The sequence below is a fragment of the Marmota monax genome, unplaced genomic scaffold (genome assembly GCF_021218885.2).
Source record: "Marmota monax isolate L192 unplaced genomic scaffold, Marmota_monax_Labrador192_F-V1.1 WCK01_AAM20220418_F8-fsc00012, whole genome shotgun sequence".
NCBI lineage: Eukaryota > Metazoa > Chordata > Mammalia > Rodentia > Sciuridae > Marmota > Marmota monax.
Window position 1 is genome coordinate 14,088,717 of NW_026695227.1, and position 26,100 is coordinate 14,114,816.

General features: G+C 35.4%; 1 protein-coding gene across 3 annotated transcripts in view; it reads right to left on the reverse strand.

Annotated features, from left to right (window-relative positions):
• Itpr2 (inositol 1,4,5-trisphosphate receptor type 2) overlaps positions 1-26,100 on the reverse strand; it is a 518,501-nt gene that overhangs the window by 469,336 nt on the left and 23,065 nt on the right. For all 3 annotated transcript variants that reach the window (XM_058576367.1, XM_058576366.1, XM_046435433.2), the window contains exon 2: positions 7,860-7,930. In XM_058576367.1, coding sequence (XP_058432350.1) covers positions 7,860-7,922 — 63 coding nt within the window. In that variant the 5' untranslated portion in view covers positions 7,923-7,930. The remainder of the gene's footprint in view (positions 1-7,859; positions 7,931-26,100) is intronic.

Sequence of the window (26,100 nt, forward strand, 5' to 3'; positions counted from 1 at the left end):
AGCTCTGGTGACTCTAGGTGTTCGCTTTATGTCAGCAAAATTCCACCTCCACCTTCACATGACCTTCCCCTCATGTTTGTTTCTCCTAAAAGCATCTGTCATTGAATTTAGGGACCACCTGGATAATACAGGATGATCTCTTCTTAAGATTCTTAATTATAACTGCAAAGACCCTTTTTCCAAATAAATTCACACTCATAGGATTTTAGTACGTGGACATGTGTTTTATAGGACTGTCATTCAATCCAGTCAGTATACCATATGCCTATGAGATATGAGTGGGAGTGATAAATGAAATTTCAGGTATCTTCCTGAAAAAAGAATCCACTTTTCCTGGATTAACCTTACCTCTTTTCTACTGACTGGGAAATGGTGACTAATTAGAGCAACTTTGAAAGCCCTGTGTTGATAACAACACAAGCTGGTGCTGGATCACTCACATAGGAACCACTGAGTGAAAGAGAAATAAGTTTCTAATTTATTGGGCTTTGTTTTATTTTATTTTTTGTGTGTGTGTTTTCTGTTTGTTTGTTTGTTTGTTTTGTTTGGATTTCTGTGATAGCATCTTGTATACAGAGATAATATTTTAAAAATCATATATGCTTTATAGGTTATATGATGATTAGATAGATTAATAAAATATAAAGCAGTTAGAACATTGCCTGACATATAGTAAGGACAAAATAAACATGAGTTATTAGCAGCAAGGGCAGTAAAGAACGTTTTGTCACATTCCATTATCATGAATTTACTTGTGTATCATGTGCAAAAGACTAAATGTACTGAGATAATGGCTTGGTGCTTTAATCTATATTATACTGAAAAGAATAACAAACATTCCATTACTTTTTAAAGAATGCAGTGTAGCTTTGCACCTCAATTATTACCCTAAGAACTACTGTCATGAACAGGTATATCTTGGGCCTGGGACATCTGTGTGTCCCTTCCCCTCAGGTACAAATCTTTCAGTTCAAACACTATTTTAATTAAGAAGCTTTCTTCATCACTCAAAACAGGAAATTAAAATCTCCATCATCCCATACTACCTTCCCCATATCTTTTTATTTAGCCCTTATCTCTTTCTACCTTGAGTTAAAATTATATATATGCACATCTTATCACCCTCATTAGATTATAAATTCCTTGAGAGCAGCTCTTATTTCTGACTCAACTGGAATGTAACAACTGGTCCACACACTTCACTGCACACAGTGTACATTCAATAAACCTCTGCTGAATGAATCCAAAATCTTACAAGGTTGAACACCAATAGCTTCAAACAAGCCTACCTCCCACCTACTGATGGTGTGACCTTGAGCATATACTTCACTTTCCAAAAATTTACATTTGTAAAATGGGACTATTAGGATTAAATATGGTAACAAGGAAAAAGACCATCATAAGCAATAAAGGTGAAGAATTTGAATATGGAGGACTTTCTATTCCTGGAAAGCGTAGTCTTGGATATTAGATTAACATGCTCACAGTAAAAAAAAAATATATATTTATACAGTACTTACTAAAACATTTGGACAGCTAATTTCATACACGACATGAGAAACGAGTTTTTGTTTGTTTTTTTTTTTTACATAAGCTTGTAGCTCATGAAAGTGACCCATGGGTACATGAATGATAAGGGAAGGAGCCGAAGAATTGTTCTTACCCACTAATCCACCAAACCACGGGAATGTTTGTTAATTTTCTGCCCCTCGCTTCTTAAGAGAGAATTAAACCTCACAGTCAAAGTCACAAATCAATAAAGTTCAGACATCATTCATATTTTAGATACATAGGTAATTTTGTGAATTATTATAAATTGCTTTGAAGAGCAATTTATAAGACATCCAAAAGTGATCCTCTTTTATCCCTCAGAACCACTGCCCAATAGAGACTGAAGTATTTTAAAGAACAAGCACTTTCACAACCCTGACTAGTTCAAAAGCAGAAGCAAAGAGGCAATCTGTTTTCACCTCACCCTTCAGTCCTTCTCCAAAGCCTCACAGAGAAGAGCAAACTTATTATCTAATTTCCACACCACTTTAGAGTTTAATAGTAGGGTATTAGTAGTAGAGGGTTATTATCCAATGACTTACAAACACCCAGGACCTACAGTGGTAGTAACATTCAACTGAAGAATTTTAAAGGTTTTTAATAAAAACCACGTAGTTGTTGGCTTGAAAACCCATAGCAAATTTCTTAAATTTTCTGAGCAGCAAATTACTACATCTGCAGTCTGGATTGTCTAAAACCTCCAAGTGAGTAAGGCAACTCTGCTGAGGATGTGGGCTGCAAATGTGGCCCCCAAAGCAACAAGGGTTCTCATCAGAATAAACTCAACTGTACTGTGTTTAGTTTCCTCTAGTGCCTGGAGTTAAATTGGCAAACAGGAGCCTAACCAGAGACAAACAAGGCAGTCTGAAGACGACTAAAGAAATCCCAGAAGAATGTGTAGCTGGCATCAAATAAAAGAACTAAAAAAAGCTAAGACTGTAGAAGAAAAGACCTGTAGGAATATGATCAGTCTAAGCAAATATCCAAATGGCTATTGTTTGGAAGAAGGATTAGATTTCATCTATGGGCTTTATAGGACCAACAAGTAGAATTTACAGGAGGGCACAATTCAATAGATAGTATGGGCTAGTGGTTAAAAACAAGTCTGGAGTCATAAAACTTGGTTTCAATCTCAGCTCGGCCACTACTGAGCTCAGCAACCTTAAGATGGTTGCAAGATCTCTTTATACATATATTTCTCTATTAAAAAATTAGAGTAGCAGTAGTTTCTACTTCAAGAGGTTATAGGGATGACCAAGTAATAATGCATAGGAAACTCCAAGCACAGCATATCATGTATCAAATGCTCAATAAGTGTTATTTGATTTCGAATCTGAAATAGTTGGTCTTCATAAAAAAAATTACACTAATACCAAATCTGAAGAAATTCAATATAGTAATTATTAAGCTGGTGAAGAAGGTATTTATAACTGATTAAAGGGTTAAATTGTATATCAAAAAATAAGACCATTAAATCATATTTTCAATTACATAAAGAGTCAAAGCAAGTACCTAGCAAGAACTCTTCTTCATTTACACACCTGAGTATGACCTTTAGGAGTGGGGGAAAGGGTGAGGCCTGCCTTCAAAATGGCTTCCCTGAAGCCAAGCACACATCTGTAATCCCACCTATCTGGGAGGCTGAGGCAGGAGAACCACAAGTTTGAGGTTAGCCTGGGGAATTTAGCAAGAACCTGTCTCGACATAAAATAAAAAGGACTGGGGATCTAGCTCAGTGGTAGAGTATTTGCCTGGCATGCCTAGCACCACACACACACACACACACACACACACACTCTCTCTCTCTCTCTCTCTCTCTCTCTCTCTCACACACACACACATACACATACACTCTCTCTCTCTCTCTCTCTCTCTCCCTTCCCCGCCCCGACACACACATACACACAATGAATGGCTTCCCTAAATTACCCAAAAAGAAGGAACTGGGTTAAAGAAAGGATCTTGTGGATCTTCCCTTAAGTCTCTGATTTTCACCACCTGCTTTTTCACATCACAGAAAAGAAATTCTTTCTTTTCGTCCCAATTCCTGAGGCACTCTGACTTATTACTGTAAAATGACCTGCTGCTTACCAGAAGTGGCCCTGTGGTAGGTTGAGAGAATTATGATCATGTCAAATGACTACAGAATCTCAGAGTTGAAACTTTTTAGGCTAAAGGTCCAACACTGGGGAGAATGCAATCAACCAAGGAAGAGGTTTGTCTTCTCTTCCCTCAGCCTCCTGGGGACTAGCTCCCTGGCTTCTCCATGGTCTCTGTGTTTTTGTCCTCCTCAGGGTCAGAGAAGGACATGTGAATCTCTCTTGCCTTCATGTAAGTCAGCTTCTCCTCCTAACAGAAAAGCCACATGTGTTAATAAACAGAGACTTTTGGAAAAATCCATTCTTGAAAAAGGTGTTTTTGGAGAATAGAGAAGTATAAGAAGGATCTAGGGGGAAAAAAAGCCAAAAGAACATAAAAAAAACTAAAGTAGCTGCCATTATTTAGGATGAGGAGAAGGATTAAGTATATATCAAAAAATAAGACCAGCAGTAAATCATGTTGCTATTATGCACCTCCTGATACAATGCAGACAGGGCACTTAACCTGGTATCCTCCTCAAAATTTTAACCCTCTCTAATCCCAAACAACAACACCAGACAGACCCAATCCAAGGGACAGACTAAGAAGTACCTGGCCAGGACTCTTCAGAAGTATCAAGGTCGTGAAAAACAAAAACAAAACCAAGAAAAACAGAAAGTGTCACAGACCAGAACAGACTAATACCCAAATGCAGACTGGGACCCAGGAAAAACTGGAAATGTGGAAAAAGTGCTGAAATGCAAATGAGGTCAGGAATTAGTCCTAGCAATGTACAAATGGTAATTTCTTAATTTTGATAGATGTACCATAGTAATATGAGATGCAAATGTTGGAGGAAGCAGAGTGGAGGGGAATTTCCTGCACTGCCTTTACAACTCTAATGTACTTCCAAGTTGATTCCAAAGTTTCAAGTTTATCATTTAAAAATAGGGAATATCCTGGGCTGGGGTTGTGGCTCAGTGGAAGAGTGCTCGCCTAGCATGCATGGGGCACTGGGTTCGATCCTCAGCACCACATAAATGTAAAATAAAGATATTGTGTCCACCTAAAACTTAAGAATAAATATTTTTTTAAAAATAGGAAATATATGAACATTAAAGGAACTGTATTAGCTTAATGCCACTGTGCTTCTGTTTATATTATTTTCATTGCACGGTTTTTGCTGGAAAAACAGCTGTCCATCAGGTAGTAAATAACCCTTTGGAAATTGCATATTTGTTAGAACTTCGTTTCCTCTGTTCATAAGTGAAGCACAGTCCCAAAAGAAGACTCTACCACATAATTTTTGTGTGTATGTGGGAGAATCACTGTAACTTATTTGGAACTTTGGGACCTCACTCAAAAAATTGGAGGAGTTGTACTAGATCTACTTTTCATTGCTTCAGCACTCTAAAATGTTGCAACTCACTTGAACAAGTCATAGCATGAGTACTGAAAAACACAAAAATCTTTTTAAATTAATTTAAGAATGTCATGCATCTGGCTGAGGCAAGAGGAACTTCAGGCATAAAATGGTGTAACCCAAGAGCTGTAAAGGACTGGCCACAGGAGAGGATGAGGCAGTCTGGACAATAGTATTGGCTCCAGGCCGAAGACCAGGTCAGAGACCACCCCTTCTCCCCTGGGGCTCTGCAGGGATGGGGAGGAGAGTTGAGCTTTAAGATAAAAGGGAGCCCTGGATCCCCAATAGGAAAGGACCTTCCTTTTCCACTGATAAATGGAGTAAGCTAAATGGTTTAGTCTTAAACTTTTAGAAATAGAAAATGAGAGCAAATCAGCAAGGGTAATGACCTAAAGCATTAGATTACAGGAAAAGCCAGGGTTTGGGCCAAGGGATGGAGCGCCTGAAAGAATGATTCGTACTTTGAACCAGTGCCTACTGAATAATGTGAGACCAAATATCTGAATATATTTACCTCTTGAGTATGGAGCTGTTATGGAGCTCAGGGTTCCTTCACATACTCTAAAATAATCTTTGCACTTTAAAACAATTTACTTTAATGAGAAAGAGAAAAAGAGAAACAGCAGCCTGAAATCCTAAGGTTTATCTTTGAAAGAGTAATTATTGCTGACCCTCAAAGGAATAAGGCTGCCCAGGCTCACAGCAGTGAAATCTGAGGCATCCCTGGGAACCAAGTTTTATCACATGATCAGGGAAAGGTTGGATGTCTCATCCAAAAGTATCTAATGGCCACTTTTGGGGGGGAAGGGTAAAGCTCCATGTCTTGGAAACACAAAATTAATAAAATAAAATAAAACTCTCCCCTGGAAGAGATTATAATTTAAGGGTAGAACCAAATATTTTTAATGAAAATACATTATGCATTTCTATTGTTAGTTAAGTATCATATAATGACCTAAAATGTTTTTACATTTACTTGCTCTGGAAAGATTTCAAGGCTCACAAAACTTTATGTGATAGGCACTGTTCCCATTATCCATCCCAGAGGACAGATGTCCTCTGAGGCTCAAAACAGTTAGGTGACCTATTTAAGAGGACATAGCCATTGAATGACACAGTCAAAACCTAAACCTCATGCTTTTTCTTAATACAAATAAAGTGTTGTCCCAGTTTACTTTTAAAACTTTTCTCTTTGTCTTTAATGCTCTACAGTTCACAAGGGAATGCCTACCTGTGGATTTGGTTGTATTTATCATTACTACTTTGAATATGATGTGCCCTTTCTATTGGGGGAATACTTTTTTCTCCAGTTGATCCAAGTTCTCACCCATGTCCATTCATAGGTTGTGTCTCTCCCATTCCCTCTAATCTCTTCTAGAATTCAGCTGGATGCTGCTGGACCTTCTCGATCTATTCTCCTAACTTACCATCACTCTTTCATATCCTTCTTCATATCTCTCTCTGTTACATACTGGGTGATTTCCTCAGATCTCTTTCTCCAGAGCACTAATTCCCTCTTCGGCTTTACATAACATGCTAGTTCATGCTTTTTAAAATCTACCTCACCTCCATTCATGCTCTCTGTTCATCTATGAGGGTTTCTGCGTCCTCTTTTATTTTATACACACTTGCTGCTGAGTCTCTGGCAGGCTGTTCCTCAGTGCTGGTAGCCTATCTGTAGTGATTTTACTGTGAGTTCCTCCTCAGTGGAGACTTCTATTGCAAGGTCTCATTGACCCAGGGTTAGCAGAATGTTCCTACTGAGAAGTTTTAGGAATGTTTCCAGTGAGTATTTTACCTTTCAAAGCCTATTTTATGTTTTCTCCACTTGGGGAAAAATTTAGATTTTATCCAAATTTTTTAACTAAAAGGACACTCTCTCTACAAGATTCTAAGTTGAGGGAAAGAAAAATATTCTCATAAAAAGATATTGTATATAAAGCACCTACCACAGAGGGTAAAACATAGTGACTATTCACTAAATGTTAACTATCTCCCCTCCCCAGTGCATTGATCAGCACATCTTGACTTCAGTATGTCACTCTAAGGAATTCTTTCCATTCTGCAGGGTTTTGGGGTTTTAAAAAATTATTTATTAAAGCTGATTTCTATCATTGTAAGAATGAATGCATGCAGAGCGTTCATAATAAATTTTGCTTTAAATTTATTTTTATTATTGTAAGCATACACAAATTATGAAATATGTTTGACAAGCTTTTAATTACTGATTTTAGTTTTCTAGAATTCTTTACAGATTCCATTGGTTCTTTTATAAATCTGAGTTATAATCAATTCCTACTAAACCCATTTATCAGTTTTAGGAGATTATCAAGCTATTTCTAAGATTGCTTAGAAAGGATTTCTAAGACAATTGTTAGTTATGATACTCCATCCAGAGTGTATTTAAAGCCAAGCTAAAGCATCACTGTCACTTTCCTGAAGACTTTACAAAGATAAATTAACCAGCTAACAATGAAGCACTATAACATTTATAATAACTGCCACATAAATATATAAATAAATTTATTTGGCTGCATTTACTGGCTTGAAAAGTCATCTTTCACAGTTAATTACCATGATTTCCTTTCAACAGAAGATTATTGTCCAGGAAAACAAAAATTGAAATTATTCTTTCATTATAAATCCTCCAATGTATCAAAGAACAACAATGGGTACATTTTTGAAAGAACTTGCAGTGGTATTTGAAAGTTCCACACTGAATAAAGTTTTAACATTACTTTTTTTGACACAAAAACAATCTGCTCTCTTAGGTCATATAATAAAACATATTTTTTCTAATTCTTACCTCTGAACTTCTTGGGAGGGTTGGCAAGGTCCCCTGCCTCTGGGTGCACCACACATCTGTCATCCACTAACCTACAAGGGAAAGCATGTTTATATGGTTAATGTTGTCATATGCATAGTCCACAGGCTGCACAAGGACACTGCATAAATATTTACACAGTGTTAACAGCTTCACTAAGAAACTTTTTAATAACCATGGATTTGTAAAAAGATTTGTTTTTAGGAATTCATTACAACAAGGTTTATGAAATTGAAAAATAGAACATATTATTAACTAGTAGGAAACTAGTTAGAGAAATGGAATACTACAGAGCTACTTAAAATTCTATTAAATAAAATGCACTGGGCTCCAAAATGCATATACTACAGTGTAAAAATAAGTGATAACCAACAAATATGATATCACATGTTTAAATACATGGATGCGTGCGAACACACACACACACACACACAAATACATATACATATAACAAAAGGAACACAGATAGCAAAATATCAAGAGTGGTCAGACCACCCATAGCTTTTATTTTCCTCTCTTTCCTCTGTGTGTATATTAACAAGGAATCCCACCCAGGCTTCTGTAATGACCATGGAGCAGGTGGCTATGAGTACTCATCCTGCATTCAAACTCTGGCTCACCCACTTCCTATCTAGGACTTTGGGACTCTTTTTTTTTTTTTAGTTATAGATGGACAGAATGCCTTTATTTTATTTTTATGTGGTGCTGAGGATCAAACCCAGTGCCTTATGCATGCTAGACAAGTAGACAAGTGCTCTGCCGCTGAGTTACTGCCCCAGCCCTAGGACTCATTCTTTACACCTGTAAAACATGGATAAAAGTTCTTATCTCAAACCACTGTTAGGATGATTAAACAACTTGAGATTTTTAAAATATCTAGAATACTTTCTGGAGAACAGTAAGCCTTTAAATAAGTGTTTAGTTGGTAAATAAAATCAAGAACATTCTGTCTTATTCTGCACTATATTCTGTTTCTAGAATAATGACTTGCATGTATCAGGTGATTAACAAATAATAGTCAAATGAATAAACTGCCTTTAGTAGTCATAAAAGCAGCATGTTTAATCCCTGTTAAAATATTTACAAAAAGCCACTTTTTAGTTTGATTCCAAGAGGGAGAAGTCATATCTCTGAATTGTGAGATGTGAGTCTCCTGTTCACAGAGAAAGATCTAACTACCAAAGACTCATTAGCTCATCTCCCATGGACTAACTAGTGGGATTACTTAGGTTTTTTTCCAGAAAATTGTGAGAATACATGTGAATTAGTTACACACATGTGAATTTATTTGAAGGACACTTTTTTCTTTTTCCTTTTAACTTTTTTTTTTAAGTATTTGACTTGCTATCATGCAACAACTCCAGCACAGAATAAACCCCTTGAAATAGGATGATTAACCAAATAAAAATGAAACTTTTGGTTCATAGTTGCAGACACTTCCTAAATCACCAGATTTTTCTATGGGATTCAATTTCCACAAAGTAAAACACTAATTTGGTCAAGTAGTACTGTTCTTTCTTTGATTTCTTTTCCCATATATACTTCATTTATGCTAGTTCACTAAAATGTGGTTTTACATGAGCTGCCAGGCATGCAAGAAATTCCTTTTAAGAGTCTTTAGAAACTGTTTTCTTAGAAACAGGAAATCACATTGGATCAAGAGAAAACAAATCCAAACCTCCGTGATGTCCAAGTGCAGTTTGTAATATTGAATCTGAAAGACTTCAAACAGTTCTAAGAATATCACCACATAATTTAAATAAAAACGCTGTGAAGGAAAGGTCAGCTTTTCTAATTAGCCAAGATGCGTTAAGAATTCAAAACACAATGATAAAAGAATCATAGTCTTATTTAGAGCACATAAAAATTACATAAAAGACATTAACACTCCACTCATCCTTCATGCCTGCCATTCCTACAGAAATACAGGCTCCCACCAAATGCCACAGAGATCCCCACATGAATGGACTAGACTTCAAGAGAAATGGGAACTAAAGCTATAAATCAGATCACAGTGCACTTATGTAAACATTTGTGTCTATCCTCAATTACTGATAGCCTAGATAAAACCATAATAATGAAGAGTGACTCTAATTCTAAGAATTTGCCATTCCTTATACACAAACTTGTATGAGAATCACAAAGGTAATCATTTCATTCGTCGGATTTGGTGACTTGGAAATGAGTTTGGAAAGAACGGAAAGGGGTGGGGGTCGGAAGAAGCAAGGAGAGTAATATATATATTACAATTGTACAAGTCTTATGTCTGTTATAAGACTTGTACAATTGTTGATATTAAAAGCCAAAGAGGATTTCACTTACAGTTGTTTGAATAATTTCTACAATATCGCCAACCACCTCTTCCTGAATATCTCCAGGACCAGTATTTACATACCATCCTTTTGCACTACTAATCTTATAAATAGCACTCTATCTTTCCCATCACAGTACTTGTCACATTTTTTATAACTTTTGTTCTTGTTTACTATTATGTCCTTGGCATCTACTAGACTGAGTTACAGTAGGTACTAAATAAGTATTTGTTAAATGAATAAACAAGTCAGTGAATAATTGATCATTTGCTACCCATTTAACTTCTAGTTCTTCTGGAACTACATAGTATAAGTTTTTCTGAGATGAACAAGCCTATTTCTTCCTTATATTGATATCAACCGAGGAGCTCAACTTCCTTCCATCTATACCAACTGTTTAACATCCTCCTTAAAGATACTATCCACATGAGGCCAGATGCTCCCCTCCCTGAAGAAGTACAGGGTACAGAAGACTATTCTTCCTTTCACCTTTCACCCCTACACTAAGCTTAGAGAGATTTTTTATTTTTTTTTTTTATTTTAATTTTTTTTTTTTTTTTGTACCAGGGGTTGAACCCAGGGGCACTTAACTTCCAAGCCACATCCTCAGCCCTTTTTTTATATATTTTATTTAGAGTCAGTAACTTGCTGAGTTGCTTAGGGCCTCACTAAATTTCTGAGGCCCAACTTGAACTCAAAATTCTCCTCTCTGCCTCCAGAGCCACTGGGATTACAAGTCTGTGCCACCAAGCCTGGCTATAGTGAGGCATTCTAAGTTTAAAGTAGCTTCTGTGAGCAGTCAAGGCCTACATCTGACTTTCATTAGATTTACAGCCACACAATAATTCCGGGTCATTTTCATGTAACTACTGATATGCCAGGTTCTCTCACCCACCTATGAGGCAGTTAAATTTTATAATCTAAGGAAAATAATTACGACAAGCAAAAAAGGATAAATGTAAAAATCAACCTTTGGCCTATGAGTAGAAGTCATTTGAAAAACATCAATATCTATTCCATCCCTACCTAATTCACTTACAGTACCTGGCAAGATTATTATCCATTTTAATCACTCATAAGAAGTGTTTCCCAAATTTGGCCAACTGGATGAAACACTTGAGGAATTTAATAATAATGATAACAATTTTTGTTCTTTGTCCAGATCCATCAAATCAAAATTTCTAGGAAAGGGGACTGAGAATCTATTTTTTCTGACCTTACTTAACTGGTTTAGAGTTATCTGTTCTGGACTCCCATAATAGACTATCCTATAACAATAGAATGTATCATATTCCATCAAAATTCATACATATAACACTATAAGTTATAAGCTCCAAGAGAGACCATTTTTGCTTACAATTATATGCCCATCTCCAAATAATATGGAGATAGCCTAATAGTAGATAAAGGTAAAGATCAGAAATATTTCCCATCTATAATGTGTCTCAGAAAATTACCCAAAATGTCATATCTTGAAAAGGGTCAAGATAATCTGTTCTAAATGATGATTTCTCATATAACCCCTTTCAACCCATTATATCAATTCAGTTTTAATGGGCTGCATTTAGTTTTCACATGACTATGCATTAGCAAATTAGCCATACAGGTAATTACAATGATAGCATAAAACCTAAACCTGTCACTGAAACTCCCCTAACATAAATGTGTTTTCCTTATATCTATCTTCTCTTCATAAATCATAACTGATTGAATTATTCATTCACTTCAGTTTACAGGAAGGAAAAACATCAACATTTGGAGCTTCCAAAGTATTATGAGAATTTATTAGCTTTTTCAAATGATGTTATACATAAGTATGAATAAAAATGTAAATCAAATTTCAACTGGACAGAAGAAAAAAGTTTAAACTACTGTAAGATGCATAGCATCTGTATGAAATTTTTGTTTATGCATGAAATTCAAGTTGACTACACCTAACACTTTGGTTTTTAAAAAATAAATAAATAAATATATATATATATATATATATTAGTTGTAGTTGGACACAACACCTTTATTTCACTTGTTTATTTTTGTATGTGGTGCTGAGGATCAAACCCAGGGTCTTGCACGTGCAAGGCAAGTGCTCTACTGCTGAGCCACAACCCCAGCCCAACACTCTGTTTAAAATAAAGTGTTCCATTAATTATTTTTACAAATATCAACAGTCAAGAGAAAATGCATTTTTTTATTTTCTTGGTTTTGTGGTTTAGGATATTCTACTGCTGTCCATATTAAAAAACTTAATTGCAATCCAACCTCAATCCTACCTTCAAGCTTCAGAACTGAAATTTATCCTTTAAACATCTTCAAGTTCCACTTGTTCATTTCCCAGATGGGAAGTTCTACCCTGAATTCCTACAGCAACTTTAAGAGTATTTTCTAATTTACAAGATAGTCTGAAAGTATGTCAGATACTTTAGTCTTATCCTCTCAATCAAATAATAATTATAGATGCTTCTTAACTTGTGGTGAGGTTATGGCCAGATAAACACATCATAATTTGAATATATCAAAAGTCAAAATGTGATGAAAACAGCTAACCTACTGAGCAACACAGCTTAGCAGTACAGTACACTGTGCAGTATGGGTTGTTGAACCTCATGATTTCATGGCTGATGGGGAGCTACAGGGTGTATGAGACCACACTGATAGCCCAGGAAGAGATCATAATTCAAAACATGATGAATGGTTTCCAGGGCTTTCAACCAAAGTAGGCAAAAAATTCTAATTAAAATTATCATTATCTCAGAGACCAACTATCAGTCTATCACTCACTGATTACATGTCAAGTGCCGCTCTATATATTTATATGCATTACACTAAATTCCAGACTTGCAAGGCATTTTCTTCCTCCAGATTAGACAGATCAAATGATATGGCCAAGATGATAACTCAAGAAAAGATCTGTACTCAAATCCATAAGACCAAAGACATTTCTCCTTTCTTCCATTCTATTAGGTCAAATTTGAATTCTCTTGTACATTGTACATGCATGGTAAAATAAGGGAGATGTAGTAGACACTCAAAATTTTTTACTGAAGTGCTGATTGACTTCCACTGATACCAATTCCAACTTTAAAAATTTCACAATCCTATAATTCCATTTTTACAGTATCTATAAAATTAGAAAGCAGTAGTTATACTTAAGTATACCATTCATTAATTTGCATAAAGCCTTACTAATTTCTATCATGTAAAGACACCCAACAGCAAAACACATCCAGGTAGGGCTGGACATTGTGGTGCATCCCAGCTCCTTGGGAGGCTAAGGCAGAATAATCACAAGTTTAAGGCCAGCCTGGGTACCTTAGCACAATTCTCATTCTCTCTCTCTCTCTCTCTCTCTCTCTCTCTCTCTCTCTCTCTCATACACACACACACATGCATTAAGGTAATGAAGATGACTGTTAAATGATGTTAGGACAATTTATTATTCATTTTTTTAAAAAAATACATAATCCTTTCTTCACAGTACACATAAAAAGCCAATTCCAAGTGGGCTAAAGCCTTTAATATGATAGTAAAAACTATTTAGAAGAATAGGGTTGGGGTTGTAGCTCAGTGGTAGAGCACTTGCCTAGCATGTGTGAGGCACCAAGTTCAATTCCCAGCACCATATATAAATAAATAAAATAAAGGTTCATCGACAATTAAAACAAAATTTAAAAATAAAACTAATCTATTCAGAAAAACAGATGGGTGATAATTGTCATAAGAAGGGAAAAATTAACTAAGCCAGACCAAAACTAAGAAACAACTGATATATTTGTCTACATTAAAACTAAAAACTTCTAGCCAGGCACATTGGTGCCCGTCTGTAATCCCAGTGGCTCAAGACACTGAGGCAGGAGGATTAAAATTTCAAAACTAGCCTCAGCAATTTAGTGAAGCCCTAAGCAACTAAGCAAGACTCTGTCTCTAAGTAAAATTTTTTAAAATGGATAGGGATGGTTCAGTGATGAAGTGCCCCTGGGTTCAACCTCCAGTACAAAAAAAAAAAAAAAAAAAAACTAAGAAGTTCTATCCACCAAGACAGTATACCAAGAGACAGAAAAGTCACAAGGCTACCACCACACTTGTGCATTTGTACATTAAACAAAGGTGGCAGCTTACTAACTAAATTCTGAATCTTGGTCTGTGCTCCACTGTAGAAGCCATACACAGCAGCAGAAGCTGTGACTGTGCAGATGGAGTGGTATGTTTGCACAAGAGAACACTGTGCAGCCTACATAGGCAACTCTTTTTAGTTCATACAAAGAAGCCATAAACACTAACAGTATCCTTTAACACACAAGTTACAAAGTAAGAGAGGATATTTGCTACAAAGGCTTCCTAAGAGGAATTTAAAATAATGTCTAAGAATCAATTTTTAAAAAGAAAAAGAAAAATACAAAAAAATCATGAACAATTTTTTTTGTTTGTTTTGAGGAAGCATTAATAGTCCTTAAGCATCTGATAAAATGTTCATCCTAATTACTAATCAGGAAAATGCAAATCAAGATAGCATTCATATGCAACAAATTGGCAAAAGATAAAGTTAATGTCAAATGTTAGCAAGTTTTTGAATCAATGTATACTTTCATTCACTACTGGAAGGAGTAAAAATTAGAACAAACACGTTTTTTAAAATATTTTTTCAGTTGTAGATGGACACAATATCTTCATTTTATTTATTTATTTGTTTATATGATGCTGAGGATTGAACCCAGTGACTCATGCGTTGGAGGCAAGTGCTCAACCACTGAGCTACAACCCTACGCCAAGAAACACATTTTTTAAATGTGGTATTTAAAATTGAACATGAGCATGTCTTCCCATTCAGCCTTTCCATTCCCAGTTTATATATGCCCTAGAGAAATCTTACAGATGTGCATCTGAAAACATGTACTGAAGTGTACAAGATAACACTGTTTATGATAGAAGAAACTGAAAAAACCCAAATGCCCATCAAATGGCAGCATGAATAAACTACAACTAAATGAATAACTTCATATAGTAGAAAACTATTTGAAAATGAATGAATTGCAGCAGGTCGCAACAACTCTTTAAAAAGCTCAAAAACATGAAGTTGAGCTTAAGAAAAGCAAGTCCCAAAATAATAAATGTTACATAATTCCATTTATAAAGAAAGTTTAAATAGGTTTTAAGACTAAACAACATATATTCTAGGAACATGCACAAATAATAAAAAAATTATAAAAAGTGCATAACTATCAGATTTTTAAGTAAATTTCTCAGAGTAAGCAAATTATTCCTTAGACTCCAGTCCCTTATTATTCCAACAATTACAAAGAAAATGCCACATGCTAGGTAAAATATGCTAGTTGTACTTTTTTCCTTATGAAGCCATAAATGGTATCTCTGCATTGACTATATTGTGAAATAAGTGTGATATTTTCCTGATGTCTGTTTGTCAGATATATCTGACCCTTTAATATTTAATGTTTTTTTAGTTGTAAATGGACATAATACCTTTATTTTATTTTTATGTGGTGCTGAGGATTGAATCCAGTGCCCCACATGTGAGGCGAGCACTCTACTACCACTGAGCTACAATCCCAGCCCTGACCCATTTAATACTAAGTGACATAGTTTATTTCTAATAAAATGACTCTGAAGTGCATTTAAATAAAATGAAGGACAGAGTAGACCAGATATCCACAGCAGATGTTATTAAAAGCTTTTAGTAAGAAAGGGGGTTAAAAGGATGGCTAGTTCTAAGCAAGATACAACTGCTTGTGAGAGTGTTTTCAGAACTTTACCCCAAATAACACTGTCTCCCACCTATCTGATTTGTACTGCTTGACTACATGAATATTTCCCTTGACTGTAATCTCCTGGCTTCTTCCCTAATCTGTCCTTCCTCCCTACCATCTCCCCACCATTCTGGCAAACAGTTTGAATCCCTTCTTCACCTGATTTAGAAGTAACACTAGAATAGAAGGAAAGAGATGTGGTTTATGTCCTTGGTCTGCATTAACCAGTTGTGTTGATGTTAGTTACTCAATCTCTCTGTGTCTCTGTTTTTTTTTTTTTTGTTTGTTTGTTTGTTTGTTTGAGCCAGCTGTTATATTTCTATGGTTTTTTGTTTCTCTGGTCCCTTTTTTTGTGGTAAGAGCGGGCTTGTGACATAATCCTTCAATAGCAAACGTTGACATTTATCATTGCACTCTTTCTATAGTTTGAAAGTTCAACTCCCTAGCACATTTTTAAGTTTATACATTTATTTTCTCATTATAAGCAAAATACTAACAAGTAATTACATTCCACTCATTCACCATAGTTTTTTAATTCATTGTTTTTAAAAAATACTTAGTAATTTGGACACATTTCTTACTAGAAAATCTCAAGTTGCCCCAATAGGAATCATTTCCAGGCTGCAGATTCGTGTTTATATGACAATTTTCTCATAATTCAGAATAACATGACAAGCCATATTACAAATGTCCAATTTCACACTTTACAGGTCTTGTGGATATACCCCTTTGCAAAGCCACAAATAATTTAAAACATGCCAAAAGGAAAGTAATTTCATTGCAAAATTTTTTGCTAAAAAGTGTTCTAAATTGTAAATGTAAAACAGATGCAATACACCAAATTCACTCATGGCTGTTCTCTGATTTTACCTACCCATAGTTACGAGAGTTAGATTCATACTTGTTTGCCATTCAAAAGGTGTGATTTTTAAATTTAAACCAATAAAATTTATCATTATCTTCTCCTTTGAGATGAGTACCATATGGACTACAAAGATGATGCTTGTGTATTAATATTTTCTACAAATTATTGCAAGAAGTAGTCACTCTTTGAAGCAATTTTTTGCAGCAATTATATTCAAAATATGAAACTCACCAGAAAAATCTAAATTGCCTATAGCCTTTCAAAGAAACATATATTTCAAACATGATTTCAGAAAAGATTTGCCCCTAAGTTTTGAAAGCTTAAAGTCCTAATCCAAGCCTGGCATGGTAGCACGTACCTGTAACCCCAGCCACGCAGCAGGCAGGAGAATCACAAGTTCAAGGCCAGCCTCAGAAATTAGCAAAGCCCTTTCTCAAATAAAGATTAAAAAGAACGAGGGGTGTAACTTAGTGGTAAAGTCCCCTGGGTTCAATCCCCCATACCAAAAAAGAAAAAAAGTCCTGATCCTGCTAAAGAAAAAAAATCATGACTTTTTTTTCTAGGTTTTTCCTTCTCCATCTAATAACTTCCTTTTCTTGACCTTCTGTCTATCCCCTGCCTCCTCTCCTCCTCAATCTCTTTGAACCCAGTACTGTTGCAAGCCAGTTGGTTAAGTATTTTGTCCTAGCCTGTTTATTACAGTTCCCTTGAAAGCCAAAGCATTTGCAAAGTACCTCAGAATATGAATGGGCATCCGTAGACGGTTGAGATCAATTATTTAGTTATGGCTGAGCTGACCTTAACTCACTTCTCAATTATTTACAAAGAGCTAGAAAAATCACTGGTGCTGATAAAATGACTCACTAGGCAAAGTTCAGGTGTAGATGTTTACTACTACTAGACTGTCATTACTATCTGAGTTTTTGCAGCAATTTACAGGAGAAAAGGCCATAAAATTCAGAAATTCACTGTGCCACTCTCCTCCTCCCAGGAGAAACACCTCCCTCATTTCAGGGTTCTGCCTGCTTTGGGGTCCTCCAGTGCCTAAGCACAGATTTTGGGTCTTTTTGTTTTGTTTCCATTTTGTCTACAGTTTATAGTGATCATACTGTAGATTAAATTCAAATGAATATGAACTTAAATATTTAAAACTTACTAAAAAAAAAAGGAAATAAGCTAGTCATGAATCAGCAAAAACAACAAATATTGTAATCATCAATGAAAACTATAAAATAGCTATCGTGAAATCCTTAAAGAAATGAAAGATTTTTTTTAAAGATCAAAGAGAAGGATCATAAAATGGCCAGATAAATTTGATAAAGAATTTCTAGAGATATAAAGAAAATTATTATGGAATAAATAGATGGGTTCAAGATAGTAAATTAGATACGGCTACTTACTAAGCTGGAAGATAGATCATAAGAAATTACTCAGAATGAAACAGATAACAAGAATAGAGGAGGGGCTGGGGCTCTAGCTCAGTGGAAGAGTGTCTGCCAAGCATATGTGAGGCACTGGGTTTGATCCTTAGCAAAACATGAAAATAAATTTTTTAAAAAAGGCGTCTGTCCATCTACAACTACAAAAAAAAATGAATAGAGGAAATAGAAAAGATAGGTTAAAAGCTATAAAGGGTAGGATGAGAAAGTTATTCACATGTCATTAACATCTCAGAAGGAGGGAACATGGGATGGAAGAGGCAATATAGGAAGAGATAATGGCTGAGAATTTCCATAGGTAATGAAAAATGTGAATCCACAGAAATAGAAAATACAATATATTCCAAGAAACAGACTTTTTTGGGGGCATAACTGGGAATTTAACCTAGGGGTGCTTTATCACTGACTTACATCCCCAGCCCTTTTTATTTTTTCTATTTCAAAACAGGATCTTGCTGAGTTACTTAGGGCTAAATTGTGAGGCTGGCCTGAAACTTGCAATCCTCCTGTCTCAACCTCCTAAGTCCCTGGGATTACAGTTGTCAGCCAACATGCCTGGCAAAATAGATATATTTAAAAAAAAAAAACTGCACATATTGAAAAAAATACAAAGCAACAAATGTAGAGAAGGTGTTTAAAGCAGCCCAAGGGAAACCCATGGCAATTAAATGGACAGCAAATGTCTCAGAATCTGCAAAACACCAGGAGATAGAAAAGGTGAGAAAAAGCTGGTAAACATGTGAATTAACCTAAACATAGCATAAAAGAATGACAAGAACTACTCACATAAAGGGTTAAAAAGAACAGCACTGAAATACCAACAGCAGCATATGAGTAGAAAGGGAATGAACAGAGTTAAACAGCCTCTGGTTCCAAATTGTACAAGATGACTTCAAATATCAATTAACTTAATACAGCGTAAAAATGTTTCCCAATCCAACTTTATTAAGGCATAATCAACTAATAAAAATCATACATATGTTTACAATGTACACATGACATTTTGACATTTGTATACATTGTGGAATGATTAAATCAAGCTAATTCATCTATTACTTTATACTCCATTTTTGTGGTGAGACACTAAAAATCCACTAGCTCAGCAATTTCAAGTACATGATACGTTATTATTAATGTATATAGTCACCACACTGTAGCTTGGGGCCCTATCCTATCCAACTGAAATTCTGTATCTTTTGATCACTATCTCCCCATTTGCTCTCCAATGCCTTCCAGTCCCTGGCAACTACTATTCTCTGCTTAATGGGCTGTAGCTCAGTGGCAGAGCGCTTGCCTAGCACATGTGAAGCACGGGGTTCAATCTTAACACCATATAAAAAAATAAGCAAATTTTAAAAAAAAGTCCTGATGTCCATCTACAACAACAAAATTTTTTTTTTTAAAAAAAGAACAACTTTTGTAGATTCCATGTATAAGTGAAATTTCACGGTATTTGCCTTTCTATGCCTGGCCTATTTCATTCAGCATAATGTCCTCTAGATTCATCACTGTTGTCAAAAAGGACAGGATTTCCTTTCTTTTTAAATGCTGATTAACATTCCAGTTTGTGTGTGTGTGTGTGTGCACGCGCGCTCACACATGCATGTGTAAAACATTTTCATTATCCATCCATCAATCAATGAACACTTAATTTGTTTCTATGCCTTGACTACTGTGAATACTGCAGTTAACATGGGCATGTAGATGTCTTTAGGCATAACCATTTCATTTCAGTACCCAAAAGTGGAATTGCTGAATTATATGGTAGTTCCATTTGAATTTTTTTAGAATCCTCTACAATGTTTTCCATAATAGCTATACTAATTTACATTTCCACCAATAGTGTACAAGGGTTCCCTTTTCACCCTTGCCAATGTCTTATCTCTTGTAATTTTGATAATAGTCATTCTAATAGGTATGAGGTAATATCTCATTGTGGTTTTAATTTTCATTTCCCTGATGATAAGTAACGTTGAGCAGCTTTTTATATATTTCTTGGTCATCTATATTGCTCCTTTTGGAAAATATTCAGTCCTTTGCCTAAAACAAGCATAATGAAATTAATTTTTTTAATTTAATTCCTCACATAAAAGACAGATTTTCAATAGGATAAAAAAAATCCAGTCACATGGTATTCACAAGACTCATACCTAGAATATAAGGACATACTAAAAAAAGAAAGGTGTGGTAGCAGTTATAACATCAGAAAAAATAGTCTAAAAGAAAAAAGTCTTATTCCATACTTTAAAAAGCCATTATATAATGAGAAATAGTTCAGTTTCCTAAGAAGATACAAAAATTCTAAATTTATATATAAAAGTCCCAAAATGTTTACAACAAAACTGATAAAACTACAGGGAGAAATTAACAAATACACTATCGCAGTGGCAGATTTCAACACACTTCTCAATTAGTGATAGGGCAAACAGACAAAAATTAGTAAGGATGAATGCTTTAAAACATATTTAACAAGGCTGATCTAATGGACATACAACAACAAGTGGTAATACATAAAACTCAGCAACTGGAGAAAATATGTTCTTAAGCATGAACAGAACCTTAATATACCAGTTCCCTTAATTGTTTCCAGACTGTATGGTTTTCATATTCCCACTCTGTCTCTAAAATATAACCTAAACTTACAGATATGGATTTTTTAAAAGTGGTGTCCTCTTGGATTACACTTAACTAAAACCTTACACTCCACATCAAAGTTTATAGCAGCACAATTCACAATAGCTAAACTGTGGAACCAAATTAGATGCCCTTCAATGGATGAATGGATAAAAAAATGTAGCATATATACACAATGGAATATTACTCAGCAATAAAAGAGAATAAAATCATGGCATTTGCAGGTAAATGGATGAAGTTAGAGAAGATAATGCTAAGTGAAGTTAGCCAATCCCCAAAAAACAAATGTCAAATGTGTTCTTTGATATAAGGGGCCTGATTCATAGTGAGATAAGGAGCAGGAGCATGGAAGGAATAGACAAACTCTAGATAGGGCAGAGGGGCAGGAGGGGAAGGGAGGGAGCAAGGGGTTATTAATGATGGTGGAACATGATGATCATTATTATCCAAAGTACATGTATGAAGACATGAATTGGTGTGAATATACTTTGTATACAACCAAAGATATGAAAAATTGTGCTCTATATGTGTAATAAGAATTGTAATGCATTCTGCTGTAACATATAAATAAAATAAATAAATAAAACCCCACACTCACTCATCCTCCAGAAGCATGGGGTCTCCTTTGATCCCACCATATCTGACATGCTGTCACCTTACAATATCACACTTCAAGCTGTTATTTAATCATATTAGACCTCCAGCTACATGTCTCCAATAACTAATAAGAGTCCTGGGGATTGCAACACTCTATTTGTAATTTTATAATACCCTGCACATATTATGTATATAAGTGATATATAGTAAGTGCACCCCACATAATATCCCATACAGTGGTGTATAGTGAGTGCACAAAAAGAATTGTTGAATTGTTACTTTAATAGATCAGAAAGATAAAGAAATCAAAATGCAAAAGACAAAAGGGAGTTGATGATGAAACAGTGGCTCTCTTGAAGCAGAATGTGTACCTAAATCACAGGAAGGAAAGATGGAGCAAGCAGTAATGATACAACAGATCATTCTTGGACCATCTCCTGGGCAGACCATAAAGCAGCATTTAATTATGTATCCTGGAAGTGGGCAGGAAAAAGAAACCTCAAAAAATAATTCAGTCAGTAAGAGCTCCAAGGCAGAACAGAAGGAAACAGAACAGAACATTCGTTAGCAAAAACATTCCTTTCCTTTGAAATCTTCAAAGCACAATGCAATCGGTGATTAGGTCTGTGGCTGTAAGGACCTGCCTCTTCCCTGTTCCCTTCTTCAAAAAGAGATGAAAATGAGAACCAACTACCACTTCCCGATCGATTAGACATGAAAGAGAAATATTACTAGGAGGAGAGTACTGACAAGAGGAGTTCCTTGGCCAGAAAAACCTCTGACAACTACAGACCAATTCCCACAATCATTACAGCATGAGAAAGAAATTTGGAGGGGTATTAAAGTTACCTCGTTAAAGCTACAAGCAGATGACTCGTTTCTGGGTGGATCAGAAACCAGACTGTGTTTAAGAACTATCAGAAAAGGAAGAACTCAGAACAAAACAACTCCCATTCTCACATAAATCCTTCAGAGACAGGGGCTGGGGTTGTAGCTCAGTGACTGAGTGCTTGCCTCACATGTGTGAGGCTCTGAGTTGATCCACAGCGCCACAAAAATAAATAAATAAATAAATAAATAAATACGGATATTGTGCTCATCTACAACTTAAAAATTTTAAAAAATAAATAAATAAATCCTTCAGAGACAAAGCCTCCAGTATTTAATTAATAGTAGCTAAATGTGAATAAAGATGGGTTTTAAAAAATACAGTTGTCATGCTATCGCTTCTCGGCCTTTTGGCTAAGATCAAGTGTAGTTGTCATGCTAAAGTCTTATCTATAATTGGTACAAAATGAATATGAAGAAAATAATCCCAGACTTGTTTATGCTAAGGGTGAGAGTCTAATTGTGGCTGGAATGACAGATATACCCTTCTGCAGCATTTTAATTGGAGAACAAAGTCCTCTTTTTCTGGGATGGAGTAAAAGAATCCTTACCAGAAAATAATGAAGAACCCACATGACCTGAAAGCAAAACCAACTAAGGTAAATAAAGATAAATAAAAACAAGGAAAATCTCATAGTTGGAAAGAGCTTCAGTGTTACATTGAATTAAATTCTCCCTGGCTTTTAGGCTAGACAAAATTTATTTTTTCCAACCCCTAAAAGCAGAAATAGTAGCACACTTAAAGCAGAATTTGTAACTTATTCTAAGAAATGAATGTATCTCTAAATGTAAAATGGCCCTTAATTCTAATCCTTCATTCTTCAGACAGTGATCATAGCAATAGGGGAATGTTCATGAAAAGAAATATTGGCTTCCTACAAAATAAGCAAAAGTGGGATGCCAGGCATGGTGGCGCATGCCTGTAATCCTAGTGATTTTGGGTGGCTAAGGCAGGAGGATCGCAAATTCAAAGCCAGCCTCAGCAACTCAGTGAGGCCCTAAACAACTTAGCAAAACCCTGTCTTAAAATAAAAAATAAAAAGGGGTGCGGATGTGGCTTAGTGGTTAAGTACCCCTGGGTTTAATCCCTGGTGCTAAAAAGAAAAAAAGTGGGATGGGTAATATACATTTAACACTATATTTTTTCTTCTTAAAATTTCAGCATCACAAGTTTATCTTTTCCATACTAAATGTGTGATGTTTCGAAAGTTACTTCATTTGCATAACTACAAAATTGAGAAAATAACAGTAGTACCCTCATAAGGTTGGCCTGAAAATTAACTGATTTGATAATGCAAAATGCCTAGTATATTCAATGAATGTTAAACAACATTATCATCATCATCATTAATTTTATTTATTATAAATGCTCAGTATAAAGCAAAGATTCAATGATTAGCTATCATCATTTTCATCATCATAATATTCATTAGCATCATTGTTGAAAGAAATTCACAACTAAGGTAGTCACTTTGGAGAAAATGAGTTTAAATATCTTTAATATTTAAATTCTATGGGCTGGGGTTGTGGCTCGGTGGCAGGGCGTTTGCCTCACATATGTGAGGCACTGGATTCGATCCTCAGCACCACATAAAAATAAATAAACAGAATAAAGATATTGTGCTCATGTATAACTAAAAACTATTTTTAAAAAAATTTCACAAGTATATACTGAGCTGCTACTATTTGCCAGGAATTATTCTAAGAGCAAAAAAAAAAAAATAACATTCTTACAGCAGGGAACTGGGGAGCAGATAAATAGTAAATCCACAAATTACATAGTGTACTAAGAGATAAATGCTATAGAAAAGAAGGAAAAATAAAACATGGCAAAGACTTCAAGGAGGCGAGGGAGACATCTAGGCAAACTGCAGTACAGGCAGAGGGAACAGTCAGCTCACCGCCCTACTGTGGGAATGCGTTCAGTGTTTCTGAAGACACCTATGAGACCACCAGGAGTAAGAAGGTGAGTGACTGGAAGGGAGATCAGAGACATCAAGAAATAGAAGGCCACATCCTGTCGGATCTCCCATGTCAGAGTAAAGACTGTTTTTATTCTGAGTGAGCTGGGAGTTGCTAGAGGATTTGGAGCAGAGGAAGGTTCCACATGGTCTGGCTTATTTCTAAGAAGAACCCTCTCGCCCCTGAGTTAAGAACAGACTGATAGGAATGAGTGAGATGCAAAGTAGGGAGAGATCTGAAGAAGGAGGACTATGGGTGACAAAATTGTATTTCATGTGGGATTTGTGCGAAATGAGTTGATGGGAGCTGCTCTTGCCACACACACACACACACACACACACACACTGAAAAACCATGTGAGATGATATGTTAATTTGTTTCACTACTGTTTACCATCTATATGTATCCCATAACATCATATTGTGTACCTTAAGTATATGCAACAATATCGATTAAAGAAAAACAGGGAGATCACTTTGAAAACTAGTACAGTAATCCAGGAAAGAAAAAAGAAGGTCCATAAACATGTCTCACATGAACTTATGAATATCCCACCTAGAGAGAATGTTAGGAGAACCTAAGGGATCCTTATCAACAGTTATTCTCTCCTTTAGAGTTATTATACTGGTTTTGGAGTGTAATTGTGCATAGCAAAATCACAGTTACCATAAGTAAAGTGCAGTTAAGTACTTCAGAGTCAAAAAACTAGACTGTGTCTGGAACAAGGTAAATAATATCCGCTTATTTAATTCAGTAAATCAGAATTTATTCAACTTCTTGGTGGAAATGTTATTCAAATATGATTTTTAATGGGAAAAAAATATGACATAGGGGGAAAAAAAACCTTGAAAAACAAGAGACTGTTGTTTCTCAGTTGCTCAAGAAGCACAGTTACATGTTAATTCACATTCATTCATCCTTTCATTAAACAAACATAATTGACCACCTACTGTGTGTCAGGTACCATACTGCTTTCTAACTGAATCACTTAACCTAGACTTAAAGGATCAAACAAAAAGAACTAGGGTGTGAAAACAATTTCAAAAAGTTCACATTTGGTTGACAGACACACAGAGCTCAGGATGAGGCCCCTGACCTGTTAAAAACCTAGGATTCAAAAGTTAGCACTACATCAAGAAGCTTACAGTCCCTATTCAACCTGGGTTCATGATGAGCCAAACAGAAAATTAAGATAATTATGCTTTAAATATTATGTTAATTAATCTTTGTAAACAATTTTTCAAAAAGCATCTTAAATATTTAAATGTATTTCAGTCTTCCTAAGAGTATTTTTCTCAAACTTGCATGATAATTATAGAAAGAAATAATTATAGAAAGAAAATATTCACCTTCTATTTAAAGAAAAAATATGTATGTACTATTAACAAACCAATGTTTAATGTTACATATGATCAAAGAAAGAATAATTGAAATTGCAATAATTTGGAATACTGATCATTGATACTGACTGTTTTCTATGTGATAAAGCACACAAAAATCTTTTCAAGAATGCCCATCCATTTTAAAGTATTTTCTCCACCTAATATCAATCTTCACTGGTTACATTTATGTACCTGGCAAGCACAATGTATTCAGTCCATGCCAATGTTCTGCTAGAGGCACCACAGGGCAGATAAGAAGCTAATGCTAAAACACGATGTCACATATAGTAAATCTAAATCACTGTCTCTGTCATCAGAAGACAGCAGCTCTCTCTGTGATTTATACTAGACATCACAAAATTCCTATAATGCTCTCCTCATTCTT